At 42.8% G+C, this 12,063-nt stretch overlaps 1 protein-coding gene across 1 annotated transcript in view; it reads right to left on the bottom strand.

Moving 5' to 3' along the window:
- CDH7 (cadherin 7) overlaps nt 1-9,850 on the bottom strand; it is a 123,732-nt gene extending 113,882 nt beyond the window's left edge. Inside the window, exon 1 of the mRNA XM_007460479.1 lies at nt 9,642-9,850. Coding sequence (XP_007460541.1) covers nt 9,642-9,698 — 57 coding nt within the window. The 5' untranslated portion in view covers nt 9,699-9,850. The remainder of the gene's footprint in view (nt 1-9,641) is intronic.
- Between the last annotated feature and the right edge of the window lie 2,213 nt (nt 9,851-12,063).

Here is a 12,063-nt window from a genome sequence, read left to right as displayed (position 1 = left end):
TAATAAAATATATATATATATATATATATATATATATAATACAATATATATATATATATATATATATATATATATGGTGATTTTTTGGGGGGGCCGCACCCCGCAGCGTGCAGGATCTTAGCTCCCCGACCAGGGATCAAACCTGTGCCACCTTCAGTGGAAGCGCAGAGTCTTAACCACTGGACCACCAGGGAAGTCTGTGATTTTTTAAGTTTGAAACTAGTTATGTTAAAGTTAAAGTTAGTCTGTGAAGTGATGTTAGTTTTCATTTTAATGTAATCTATAGTAAAATGTTTCAAAAAATTCTTAACACTGAATGAAAACATTCTTGATAGTTCTGGTCGGTGCCAGAGAACTAAGCAGATCGTAAAACAAAGCATCTAGATGGATATAAACAATGGCAACAAAAAACTTTCTTAAAACAAGAACGCAATATTTTCTTTCCCAAAGCCATGTCCTCTGTTATTATTATAAATCCAAGATTGGTATCAGTATTTGAGAAATCTATTTGAGTTCACTCAGGATGTTCACTGATAAGAAATATAACCTGGACTGGGAATAGGGTCACCAGACCCTCCATCATTTGCTGTAATGATCTTGGATCCCTCCGGGATTTCATGTTCCACATTTGCAAAATGTGGGAGCTCAACTATATTATCTTATAAAGTTTTTTTGTTACAGGTCTTAATTATATAGAATTGCTTTTGTTGCCTTTTCTTTTTCAGTTGTGAAAAAGTACACATTGTTAATAATTAAAGGGTAGAGAGATTAAAGAAAGCCATAGGAATGTAAAAGAAGCATTTTGTGTATTTATGAAACTTAGCATGGATTTTAATGTGAGATGCTTTAAATTACTCTTCTTGCCTCCTGATTATTTCTCTTCCATACAAGATTGTGGAGTTATGGAACTAGCTAAAACATATAAAAGAACGGAGTGATAGAAAATGCAGGGGACACAGGTTCAAGTCCTGGTCAGGGAAGATCCCACATGCTGCGGAGCAACTAAGCCCGTGGGCCACAGCTACTGAGCCTGCGCTCTCGAGCCCATGAGCCACAACTACTGAGCCCACGTGCCACAACTACTGAAGCCCGTGCACCTAGAGCCCGTGCTCCGCAACAAGAGAAGCCACCGCAATGAGAAACCCGCTCACCGCAAGGAAGAGTAGCCCCCGCTCGCCGCGACTAGAGAAAAGCCCGTGCACAGCAACAAAGACCCAGCACAGCCAAAAATAAAAATAAATAAAAGAAATTAAAAAAAAAAAAAAAGAAGAAAGAAAGAAAATGTCATGGGTTACTTGAGTCACTGAGATGATAATATCCGCAAAGGAAAGATGCCTGAGACTTCCGTACCTTCTTACTTAAATCAGGGCCTTCAAAAGCAGTTAGAATTAATATAAACCTTGATGAACTGGGATGTTTGCCCCATCTCTGGATCCTAGTATCTCGAACAGAAGTCGGCATTGTAATTGACATTCAGAAAATATTTACAGAATGTTTCTTTTCATTATAATCACCCTCATTTTTTTAATATGAAAACTTAACCATATAATAAGTCAATATATAAACTCCTTGGTTACTCTACCATGTTTATAAGTCACAGTCACTTTGAGAACAATTCCATTATATTTCTCTGCAGGATTTGAAGTATTTGCCAGGCTCTTGAGGCAAATTTCCTTCAACTTTCTTGAAGGTCTACACGAGTGTACAAGGATACCTTAACTGGCCTTGTGTACATCATTGGAGGATGAAATTCTCTTTCACGAGGCAGATAAACGCCTCTAGAATACCCTTTGTGCAGTGTGCTTGTAAAATCAGAAAATCATGCGTGAATGAGTGTGATCTGAGTAAGCAGTTTCGTAAGACGCATATCAACATTTTTGGTAGCTACGAACTCTGCCAGGAATACACACCTGATAACAGCAGGGGGAAGCTGTGTGGTCAAGGGTCAGGTGTCCCCAAATCCTTGCCTTGCTTTCCAGTCAGACCTAGTTTTCAAGGTAAAGGCCAGTACAGCAGTTCAACCCAGCTCATCCTGTCCAGGTTAGGATACCATGAAAGAAATGAAAGGCCCTGAAGCATCATGGAAAAACCTACGGTTATTTGTGGTCATCAACAGAAATAATCAAGACTTGAACTTGAGACTTCCTGTCGCGTAACCTCACCAAACAGTCTTCCCATCTTCACCAAATGTCAACATGTCTAAAGGCACCGCAATAACATTTTTTCCACATGAATGAAAAAAGCACCCAACCAATCACAACTGTTGACTTTTTTCGCGGTGGGTTAAACATTGCCTCACGAATCTGTGCCCCAAAGCAGAAACCTGCACCCTTCCTTCTCAGACTTCCACACTGTTCGTCTTCTCCCTTTCTTCCGCCTCCCCTCCTACCTGAGTCTCATATATAGGCGTTAACCAGGGGAAAGTCACATCAGAAGCCAGCAGAGACCTCTGCACCCAAGCTGTGTCATGTGTCATGTCTCCTGTGGGAAAGCTTAGGAGAGTGGCCCTCTGGAGGTCGCAATTGCTGACCTGGTCGCTATTACCAGCTCAGAAAAAAAAAGACAGCACAGAAAAATAATGTGTTGGTATACAGTTACGTAACTTCTACAGATCTGTGTCAACTTCTGGACAGTTACAAATGGGTACCATTATAACTCTGAGGACAAAAACAACAGGAATAGGTTATATCTGAGGAGAGAAGAACTAAACAGAGGCCAACCACAGATGTTTGAAACAACACCGGTGACCGCTTCGGGTCTGGTAATTAATCTAAAATCTAAAAAACTCTGGGTTAGATTTTAAACTATTTTTTTTTCCTGCTCTGATATTTTAAAGATAAAATTTATAACTTTAAAAATTTATAACATTAGTTAGGTTTTTGTTTTTTTGGTTTTTTTTTGCCAAACCAAAAATACATGAAAATCACTAAAAGTAATACTGTGATCAAGGCGCAAGAGGGAGGGGATATATGTATATGTGTAGCTGATTCACTTTGTTATACGACAGAAACTAACACACCATTGTAGAGCAATTATACTCCAATAAAGACATTAAAATACCCAGGCGATACTACTACTACATATACGTAATGGGATTGGTTGTGACAAATAAAAGAGTTAATATACATTAAAAAAAATACTGTGATCAGCACAAAACACCTTAGTCGGAAGAATGCAAAAGGAAACCTCACAAAGGAAATCTTCAACAGATTGGAGCAAAAAGGAAAAAAACAGAGAGGGGTGAGCATCAATCAAGCAGTATTTACTAAGTCAACATAATTTGTTGACCTGAAATCACTTTATCATGCTACCTTTTTGTTCCAATCAATTTTGTTCAACTAAGTGGCAAAGAATTATTTCCAAGTAGATAGTTGATTATTCATTTAACCTTACTAGCTAATACCATTTTACCCAAACGGATTCATTATTATAAAATTTTCTTGGATTTTCTGCTCCACTTAACACCTCTGGGAAACTACTTTCAAAAATCAGATCAAGTGACCATCATGCTCTTAATCAAATGTTTGTGCAGAGTGAAAAACAGTGACTAAAAATCCCTTAATAACAAAAAATGTGTTTTTATGCATCAGCATACCAACTGTTAATTAGCAAAAGGGTAAATCTTCCAGAGCCTGTTCCATCTAAGTTAAAGGCAACATGCTAAAAACATGACAAACAGCCTAAAATGTATCCTGTTCAGCCACTCACATTAATATATAACCATAAGAGTAGCATAAGCACATGCCTAATTACCAACTAATTTATACTTGCTAAACTGCTTTTTCAAAAGGCGCACAGAGCTCTCTGCCTTCTAGAATTAATCTGAGCTATAAAATATGACTATCAATTATATTAAAAGGAAACATATTACTACTTTAGGTTTTGCAGCACTTAGTCAAACTGGAAGTGTTCTTTGCAGTCCAATATAAATAAACAGTGACTTACCTAAGACTTTATACCATCAATTTCTCTAAATTACAGGCAAGGAACAGATGCTCAAGTTCTGCGTGTCTGGAGTTGCATCAGACACAAGTCTTCTGAAACCATTTTGAAATATACTTAACTGCATACCACGCTAACACACAGTATATCACCTACTGGTAATCTAAAGACGACTGGAAGACATCCTACCTCTCGGTTAAAAATGGGTCTAGTTCACAATTATGTGGAACACAACAGTCTCAAAATAAATTTGGTAATTTGCACCTGCTATGAAAACAATTGTAAGAATGACATTTGAGGACTGCCAGTGAAACACTCCATGAGAATCAGAAAAATCCACAATGGATAACTGCCAAACATCTCTAGAACATAACTGTTATTCCCCTAGACGTTTTGCTCGCTGGTCTATAAAACATAGTAGTACAAGAAATCGCAGTGGTTAACAATAACAAAATGGAAAACAAAATCTTGCTGTAGGCCTGTTGGGAGGAAACCGTCATTTCCAAGTTTGCTTCAAAGTTGAACTACATTTTGACAAGCAACATATTTTTAAGGAATCCTTAAGAAGAGTGAACAACATGCATGTTTAAAAGTGGAAATGATACCACTTCACAGCAGTGGTCAGAGGGCACTATGACGACATCACCACGGCTTTTAGAACAACCTTCTATAAACTAGTTCTTTTGTATAGTCTGGCAAAAGCAGTCTGCTCTTTTGGGGATACTCCTTGGGTATTTAATGGCATTATTTAAGAGACTGCCTCCTGATTTAATGTCTTCATTAAAGACCTTCATTTGCCCTTACCTTCCCCAGGACAGCAGCTACCTGTCACCACCGAGGTCCTCACTGTGATTTATCTCTATACACAAAGTTAGAGTAGTCTGCTTTGTAAAAAGGATAATACTTGTTCATTGTTATTTTTACTTATTTTTAAAGCAGACCCACTTAACCCATTTTGGGGAATGCAAAGGGGGAAAATGATCTGTTCTAATCTCCCATGATGAATGAGCAGATGCCATGAGGGTACAACAGAGAGAAAGGAATCCAGGATAAGGAGCATTTCAAGAGCTATGGCCGCACTTTAGTTGCAACTGTCACACACAAACAGAGAGCTTTTAGAGATGATGTCTATGGGATGGAGAGAGAGTGCGTCACTTTAGTGCTGAAGAAAAGTAATCGCTTGGTTCTTCTGAGTGTTTGTGTTGGGGGGGGGGGGGGAAGAAAGAAAGTATGAAGTCCCCAAACCCACTGCTCCTGATTGAAGATTCCTCAAGGACCACAAAACTGGAATGGGCATTCGAAAAACCTAAGGCAGTCTTTTCTTTCTTGACTAACAAAACTAAAGTCTGCAAAATCCTAGTGAAATGCCCAAGGTCAAACAGCTACTTACTGATAGGACTGGGCATGACTGGGATTGCAAAGATCATTTAAGGTGTTTGTTAAATATTTCTCATTCTGATAATGAAGATCTTTCTAATTTATTACCTTTAGAATTTATTGTCTTCTCCAAAAGCCAAGAAAGGTAGATTTGATCTTCCTCAAACTTCTGAAATAACCATGAGTTTGAACTTTCAAAGTAGGAGACCATCAGGTTCTGTCCAAAAGGGTCAGGACAGAGTAAGAATAAGAGGGGGAAAGGAATCTCTTGCTCAGGATCGTATGTTTATATGTTACAAAAAATGGAGAGTGAGCTGTACCCAACTTTATATATATATATATATATATATATATATATATATATATATAAAGAACAAAGAGAGAGAACTTGGAGAACTTGCCCCATCAAATATTAAGACATACTGTTAAGTTGTTGTGGCCTCTCCCATTTGCGGAGCACAGGCTCCGGACGCGCAGGCTCAGTGGCCATGGCTCACGGGCCCAGCCGCTCCGCGGCATGTGGGATCTTCCCGAAATGGGGCACGAACCCGCGTCTCCTGCATCGGCAGGCGGACTCTCAAGCACTGCGCCACCAGGGAAGCCCTGTACCCAACTTTAAACACAACTTTTCCCTTCTAAGCAACTCTGGCGATCAATAATAATAATAATAACTTCCTACTACGCTGTAACACTATGGGAGTTAAGTATCTCCAGTGAAATATGAATAATAGTACATTGACTGTTTTAGAAACAGCGTACCAACTCAGGAAAATATCTTAGGATATAAGAATACATACTGTACGGTAATTTAGTTGTTGCTATAAATCCTATATTTTGAGATGCTTCTCTGTTCCTAATGTACCCATTAGAATCATTCTAGATTTAATATTGCCATCTGCAGCTTTTACCATAGAAATATACTATCATTTGTTTCATCTCTATACCATTTAAAGTTTAGCATTAACTTCGATAATTTTAATGCTGATGAAACGGCCCTCTTCTTTTGTACTTAAAAGGTATAATTCTTTACATTTTAGTGAGGCTGGGGACCCTCTGTGATATGTGACTTTTCACGTAAAGAAACTGTGATCAAACCCATTAGCTCCCTGGGCCAGATAACATTCCAGCCACAGACCACAACCTCCTGCGGTTAACTGGCCTGAATATTCAGGCAGGGGTCCTAGAAATGAATCACATAGCCCCATAGTTTGCATCTGCTTATGAGACAGGGAATGAAAACTTCTCTAAGTGGATTACAGAATCATTTTCAACTACGCACAAATAACCTCTGCCGTAGGTGAGAGGAATGAAAAAGAAAGAGGAACAATAGTTTACAATTAACTAGAAGAAGCCTATGTAAATTAAAAAGAAAGTGACAAAGCACAGTCCTTCTGAGCTATTTATAGAATATCTAAATGGTAAAATTATATTTAAAGGGCTTGTTTCTTCGAACTTTTACAACATATCTCAGCGGGATCAATTTTCACTCTTAATTTACCCTTGCATTTACACTGAGCCAGGTAAGATTGACGTGACTTCAATAAAAGGCATCGCGTTTCAGTAAACATTTAGCGAAACAGCCAAAAAGAAATTTTACCAGAATGAAAATCTAGAGTATAATCTGAAATGAATGTAAGGACATGCATGTCTGCATATTCGTTTGCACCAATAATTTTGTCAGTGAGGAGTCTTGCAGAACAAGGGGAAACGTTTGCAGGGGTATCTTTCTGCAGAACCAGCAGATTCCCAGAGGAGGCACTCAAGTGCTGCCGGTTACAGCTAGATCTGCTCTGCTTGTCAGAGGCTGAGGAAATGGTCACACACAGGACGCTGATCACACGCCTTCCTTGTCCTCAGCTCCCCTTTATCACCCAATTTAGAAGCAAGTGAGTCCTTCCTGCTAAGGAGAGAAGCTCCCATCACTATCCCTTTGCAATTAACAAAGGTGCCTTAGTTATTTTAGAAGTTTCTGATACCACCAGTTTAAGAGAAGGCTTCGAAGCCTCCCAATCAAGTAACAAACCTTTCTGCATGTGAGAGAGAACCACGATGTGATACGAACTACTAAGGCAATAAATGCAAAACCTTATAAAATTGAAGGAGGAGGGAATCACTGAGGCATAAAAATTCACACACTGAACAATTTATGGTACTTTACAAAAGATTTCTAAAAGATTTCACGAAGTATTGGGCTTGACACAAAGATGTATTCACTTCCTCACATCAGTATACATTCTGAGAAGTTTCTATCAGCTTTGCCCTAAAAAAAACAAAACTAAACTAAACTAAAATGCTGAATGATAGGGAGACCAATAAAGAAATCACGCCTTAGGAGACACAGTGGGTGGATTTTTAGATCTAGGCTGAACAGTGGCCGACTCAGGATGCTCTCCATCCTCTCGCCTTCACTGGATACTGAAAACTAGAGTCAATTCAAGGGTAAACTGCAGTAATATAGATGCTTTACAATTACCCTTTTATAAGAAAGGGAAAAGCTCTGTGCTATTAAATCATTAAAAGTGGACTTAAGAAGAGTTGTGAGCCTGTCAGCTGATTGTTAACACAATTCGAATGACCTACTGCAGCCCTTAATCACAATATCTCACGTTGTAAGTGCACAAATACCCTTTTATTAAGGCTGCAAACCTTAATGACTTTTAGCAGGTTGATGGTCTGCTCTGATGATTGTTTTATTTTTCTTTCCACAGACAGGCTTTCACAGCTAGCTTTACCTGATAAGACTATTAAGGCTGGTTGCTACCTAATTGCTTCTGCCACTCTACTCCACATTAAACACTATAGCATATAAGCCAGACTTCCACAAAGTTGCCAGTTTGACTACCTGCCTCAATTCTTTTGCATTTTAATTCATACTGTCCCAAACAGCCCCAAAGTGAAGAAAATGATTCTTAATATATTGCCTTTTACATATAGTAACAAGAAAACAGCTTCTGTAAACAAAATCTAACCAGTTCTTCTGGAAAGAAGTAAATTTGGTGAGTTACTGAAAGGTTTCCAATGCAATTACTTTCTTCCTCAGTTCTTCACTACCAACTTGTCTTTATAAAGACACACTTCAAACTATTTAGATGTCGCTGGCAGTGTATCAATGCAAACTTTCCTTTAAAAAATGGCTACTACTGCCCCTACACTCTTAAAATACACATTTTTATGCTGTTAACCTGATTTTTTTAAATGCATACTTGTCACATAGCTCAAGCCATATGTTCACATGTTACTTACATTTTTTTTCTATTTTTTCCCATAAAGTTTTGTCTACTTTTGTGTGAAAACTAATCTGAATACCTGCCTGATTACAGGAATTATGAAGGCGAGTCTTAAAGATTTTTCACTTAAAAAGTGATCCAATAAAGAGAAGATATTTCTTGCAAGGTAAAAGGCGTTTTAAGTATATTAGTGGTTCAATTTTCAGATCTCCAAAGCCTTGAGACACCCAATCCTTGATGGTTTCTTCACAGGTTTCCATCTTCCCACTGCTGGGTGAATTCAGTGCCAATCTCTACTCACCTGAACTGTATCTAAGAAATCCGTAAGATTAACGATCTAAAACGTGAAGCCAATAAAGACAATAGGTCCTTCCTCGTGCATCCACGCTGGGAGGCCGAATACCCGCAACCAGCCGTGGACCAGGTGTGCCCACGAAGAAGTCCACCAAGCATTCAGAGAACCAGGGCGCCCTTTGAACGACGCACGCCTTGGGTACAGCCGGGCGGAGGGGAGGCAGGATGCCTAGTAGAGGCCAGCCCTGCGGATGCCCGGCAGCAGCAGAATACTAATTACAGGAAAAAGCAAAGCACCCTTAGATGAGCTCCACCTTTCCGAAAGGTACACGGAGTCTACGCAGATGGTCAGCTGGACTCCCGCACGCTCAGGCACACACCCCTTTGCAGTCTCAGACCGCGGCAGAAGCTGGACGCCCCGCCAGCGCGGAGTTTTGCCCCTATCCATCCCAGGTCAAAGGAGGGTCCCTCGTGCTCCTCTTTGAGGAGAGCGGACCAGATTGCGTGCACCGCTTCACCTGGAGAACGCTGCGATCTGCTCTCTCCCTCAACTCGCCAACTCGCGTTGCACCTGGTGTCCATCAGCACCGGCTTTCCGGGCCCCGCGCCCTAGGCTCCTCCAGCCCGCCCTGCCCGGCGGAGCCGCAGCCCAGGGCCACCGAGCAGTAACTTGGGGACGCCAAGGAAACTCCACACGGATCCCCACGCCCGCCTCCCGCCCGCCGAAGAGTCCCGCTTCCCCAGGCGCACGGCGAGGGCGCGCTTCTGCCCGGCGGCGCCTTCCCCGAACCCCCAACTCACCTGGGGGCTCGCTGCCCTCTCCGCGGCGTCCGGCGCCAGCCACCCGGGCGTTGGCATCCGAAAGGGGGCGCGCTCAGCAGCCGGGCGCCCGCGGGTGCCTCGGGACCCGGTGCGCGCAGCTGGGCGCACGGGGCGGACCCGCGGCGCCCGCTCGGCACCAGCTGCGGCCGGCCCGACGCGGGCGCCTGTTCCAATCGCAGCCCTCCGCGCGGGGCACGGGGCACAGGATGCGGGGTCCCTGTCCGGGCCCCGGGAGGCTCAGACGCCAGGTCCGGAGCGAGCGGGCGCGCGCGTCTGGAGAGAGGGCGAGAGGGCGAGAGGGCGAGAGGGCGAGTGGGCGGGCGCAGGAGATGGAGAGGGCGAGCCGGGGCCGGGCCAGGTGGGCGGGAGCGGAGGAGGAGCGGGTGGCCGGCGGCGGGCGCCTGCAGACAGCGCCGTGCGTGGCAGGACCCGTGAGCTGCTGAGACTCCAGCACCTCCCGGAGCCCGAGTGAGGGCTCTCTGCAAGGAAGCCGCTCCGCCGCCGCGCGCGCACTCTCGCGTGCGCAGCCCCGCGCTTCACTCCTCCGCCGCCCTCCTGACAGCTCGGTGGAGACCGAGTGCTTCGCAGGAAAATCCAGAGGAGCGGTGAAAGTAGGAGGGGCAGCAGCCCATCCATCTCTCGGCGAGGTATTTGCATCGGCAGCGCGGAGCTGGAGGCGAGTTTTGGGAATTTTTTCCAGCGACCTCCCCTCCCCCCACGAACCTGTCGCGGAAGCCGTGATCAATTGAGCTCCTGAGGCATGAAGGCAAAGTCATAAAACTAATCAGGACTTACAGTTTTCTTGCGTGATAGTTTTGCCCTTTCAATCTCCTCGGACTGCCCTAGTTCTACTTTCTCTACTTGCGGACAATTTCCTCCCCTGCTGGGCTCTCTAATGCAAAACTTCCGAGGCGTGTGATTTTTCGCGCAGGGTGGGAGAGAGGAGCCTTGCGAGGTGGGGAAGGGGCTCTGGTCTTTTTTTTTAGGACGCGCCACAGCCAGTAGAGTTGAGCACGCTTCGTTTTCCTTTGCTCTGGTGCTTGATTCAGCCTGATGACGAGATGGATGTTCTGTCGTAGGGGTTAGGAAGGTTGAATAGATCATTTCCAAGCGCATTCGTTTTCATTTTTCTCATTCTGTCAATGGAACTTGGCCTGCGTCTCTCATCCATCCTTAACAGTGATTCTCCAGATACCGGTCTTGTGGGCACAGGCTCGTCCGTGTAAGCACCTCTGCTTTCTTGCTCACTCGGGCACACTTGCCCTCCCCCCAAACCAGCTCCTCCTGTCCATTTAGCTTGCATTTTCCCTCTCATCTAGTTAGTATTTAAAATTGAATTCTATGCTAATAATTCTAACAGCAAACCTTTTTAAAGCTTCTGTTCATTTCCAGATACCACGCGTGCTATGCTATTTACTTACAGTTGCTTCATTTTAAAAGTTATATCTCCAGCCCCAAACCTCTCCAGCTCCAGGTGTGCTTGGATGGCCATTTCACAGTCCATTTCCATTCAACTGTCAGCTATCGCCCAAACTCGGTACGTTTAGAACAGACCTCTATCTCTGCATAGGTACCGCCTTGGATTTCCCAGTATGTATTTCTCTTTCAGCACCATCATCATTCTCCAGGTAGCAAGACATTAAACCTTGGCTTCATCTTTGAGGACTTTGACAGGATTTTCTCTATGAAAATCCTCAATTATTCCAGCTAATATTACACAGTCTCGAACTTTACATTTTTCTGGTGGCCTTACATACATTTGTCTTCCTTCATCTAATGAATTTGCTTCTGGGATGGGACCTATCCTTATAATTGTTCTGGACCAAACGCTTCAGGAAGGCAAAGATTGATATTCAGTATGATTAACACACAGCACATGTTCAACCCTTAGCAAATATTCGTTGAATACAGAAGTGAATGTTTGTATCCCATCCAGCATTAACACAAATCTGAGCCCACCGACCTGTTTGTAACCAGTTCATTGACTGCCTGGATCTTTCATCTGTAAGAGATGGTGTGCGATCAGGAATCAGGTACTGTACCATATTTATTTATTATCTTGTTTTAATCAATGGCCACCACATAAGAAAGGGAAAAAAATCGGAGACCTTTTTTTTAAAACGACATTTTGGTCATACTGTTTCTAAAATTGTCCTCAATTTTTTATTTTCTTGTGCCTCTGCATAAATATTGATCGCCAGTTTGGGCTTCCATCCTGAACCAGATGTTTCCACGCTACTTGCCTTCCTTTTTAAAAAATACCCTTAAACTATAACCTTGACACAGATTCTAGAAGGGGTGAGTTAACCAGAATATACTAGTTCTGGTCTGTTCAGCACAGGAAGGTCGAGGTTCTTCTCCACCTAGAGAGTACAGTGTAGAAGGCGAGGGTAGGAAGAGC

Source organism: Lipotes vexillifer, unplaced genomic scaffold, assembly GCF_000442215.2.
Source record: "Lipotes vexillifer unplaced genomic scaffold, Lipotes_vexillifer_v1.1 scaffold483, whole genome shotgun sequence".
Lineage (NCBI taxonomy): Eukaryota > Metazoa > Chordata > Mammalia > Artiodactyla > Lipotidae > Lipotes > Lipotes vexillifer.
The sequence above is the reverse complement of the archived record's forward strand: the minus strand, read 5'-3'. Positions and strand labels throughout refer to the sequence as shown.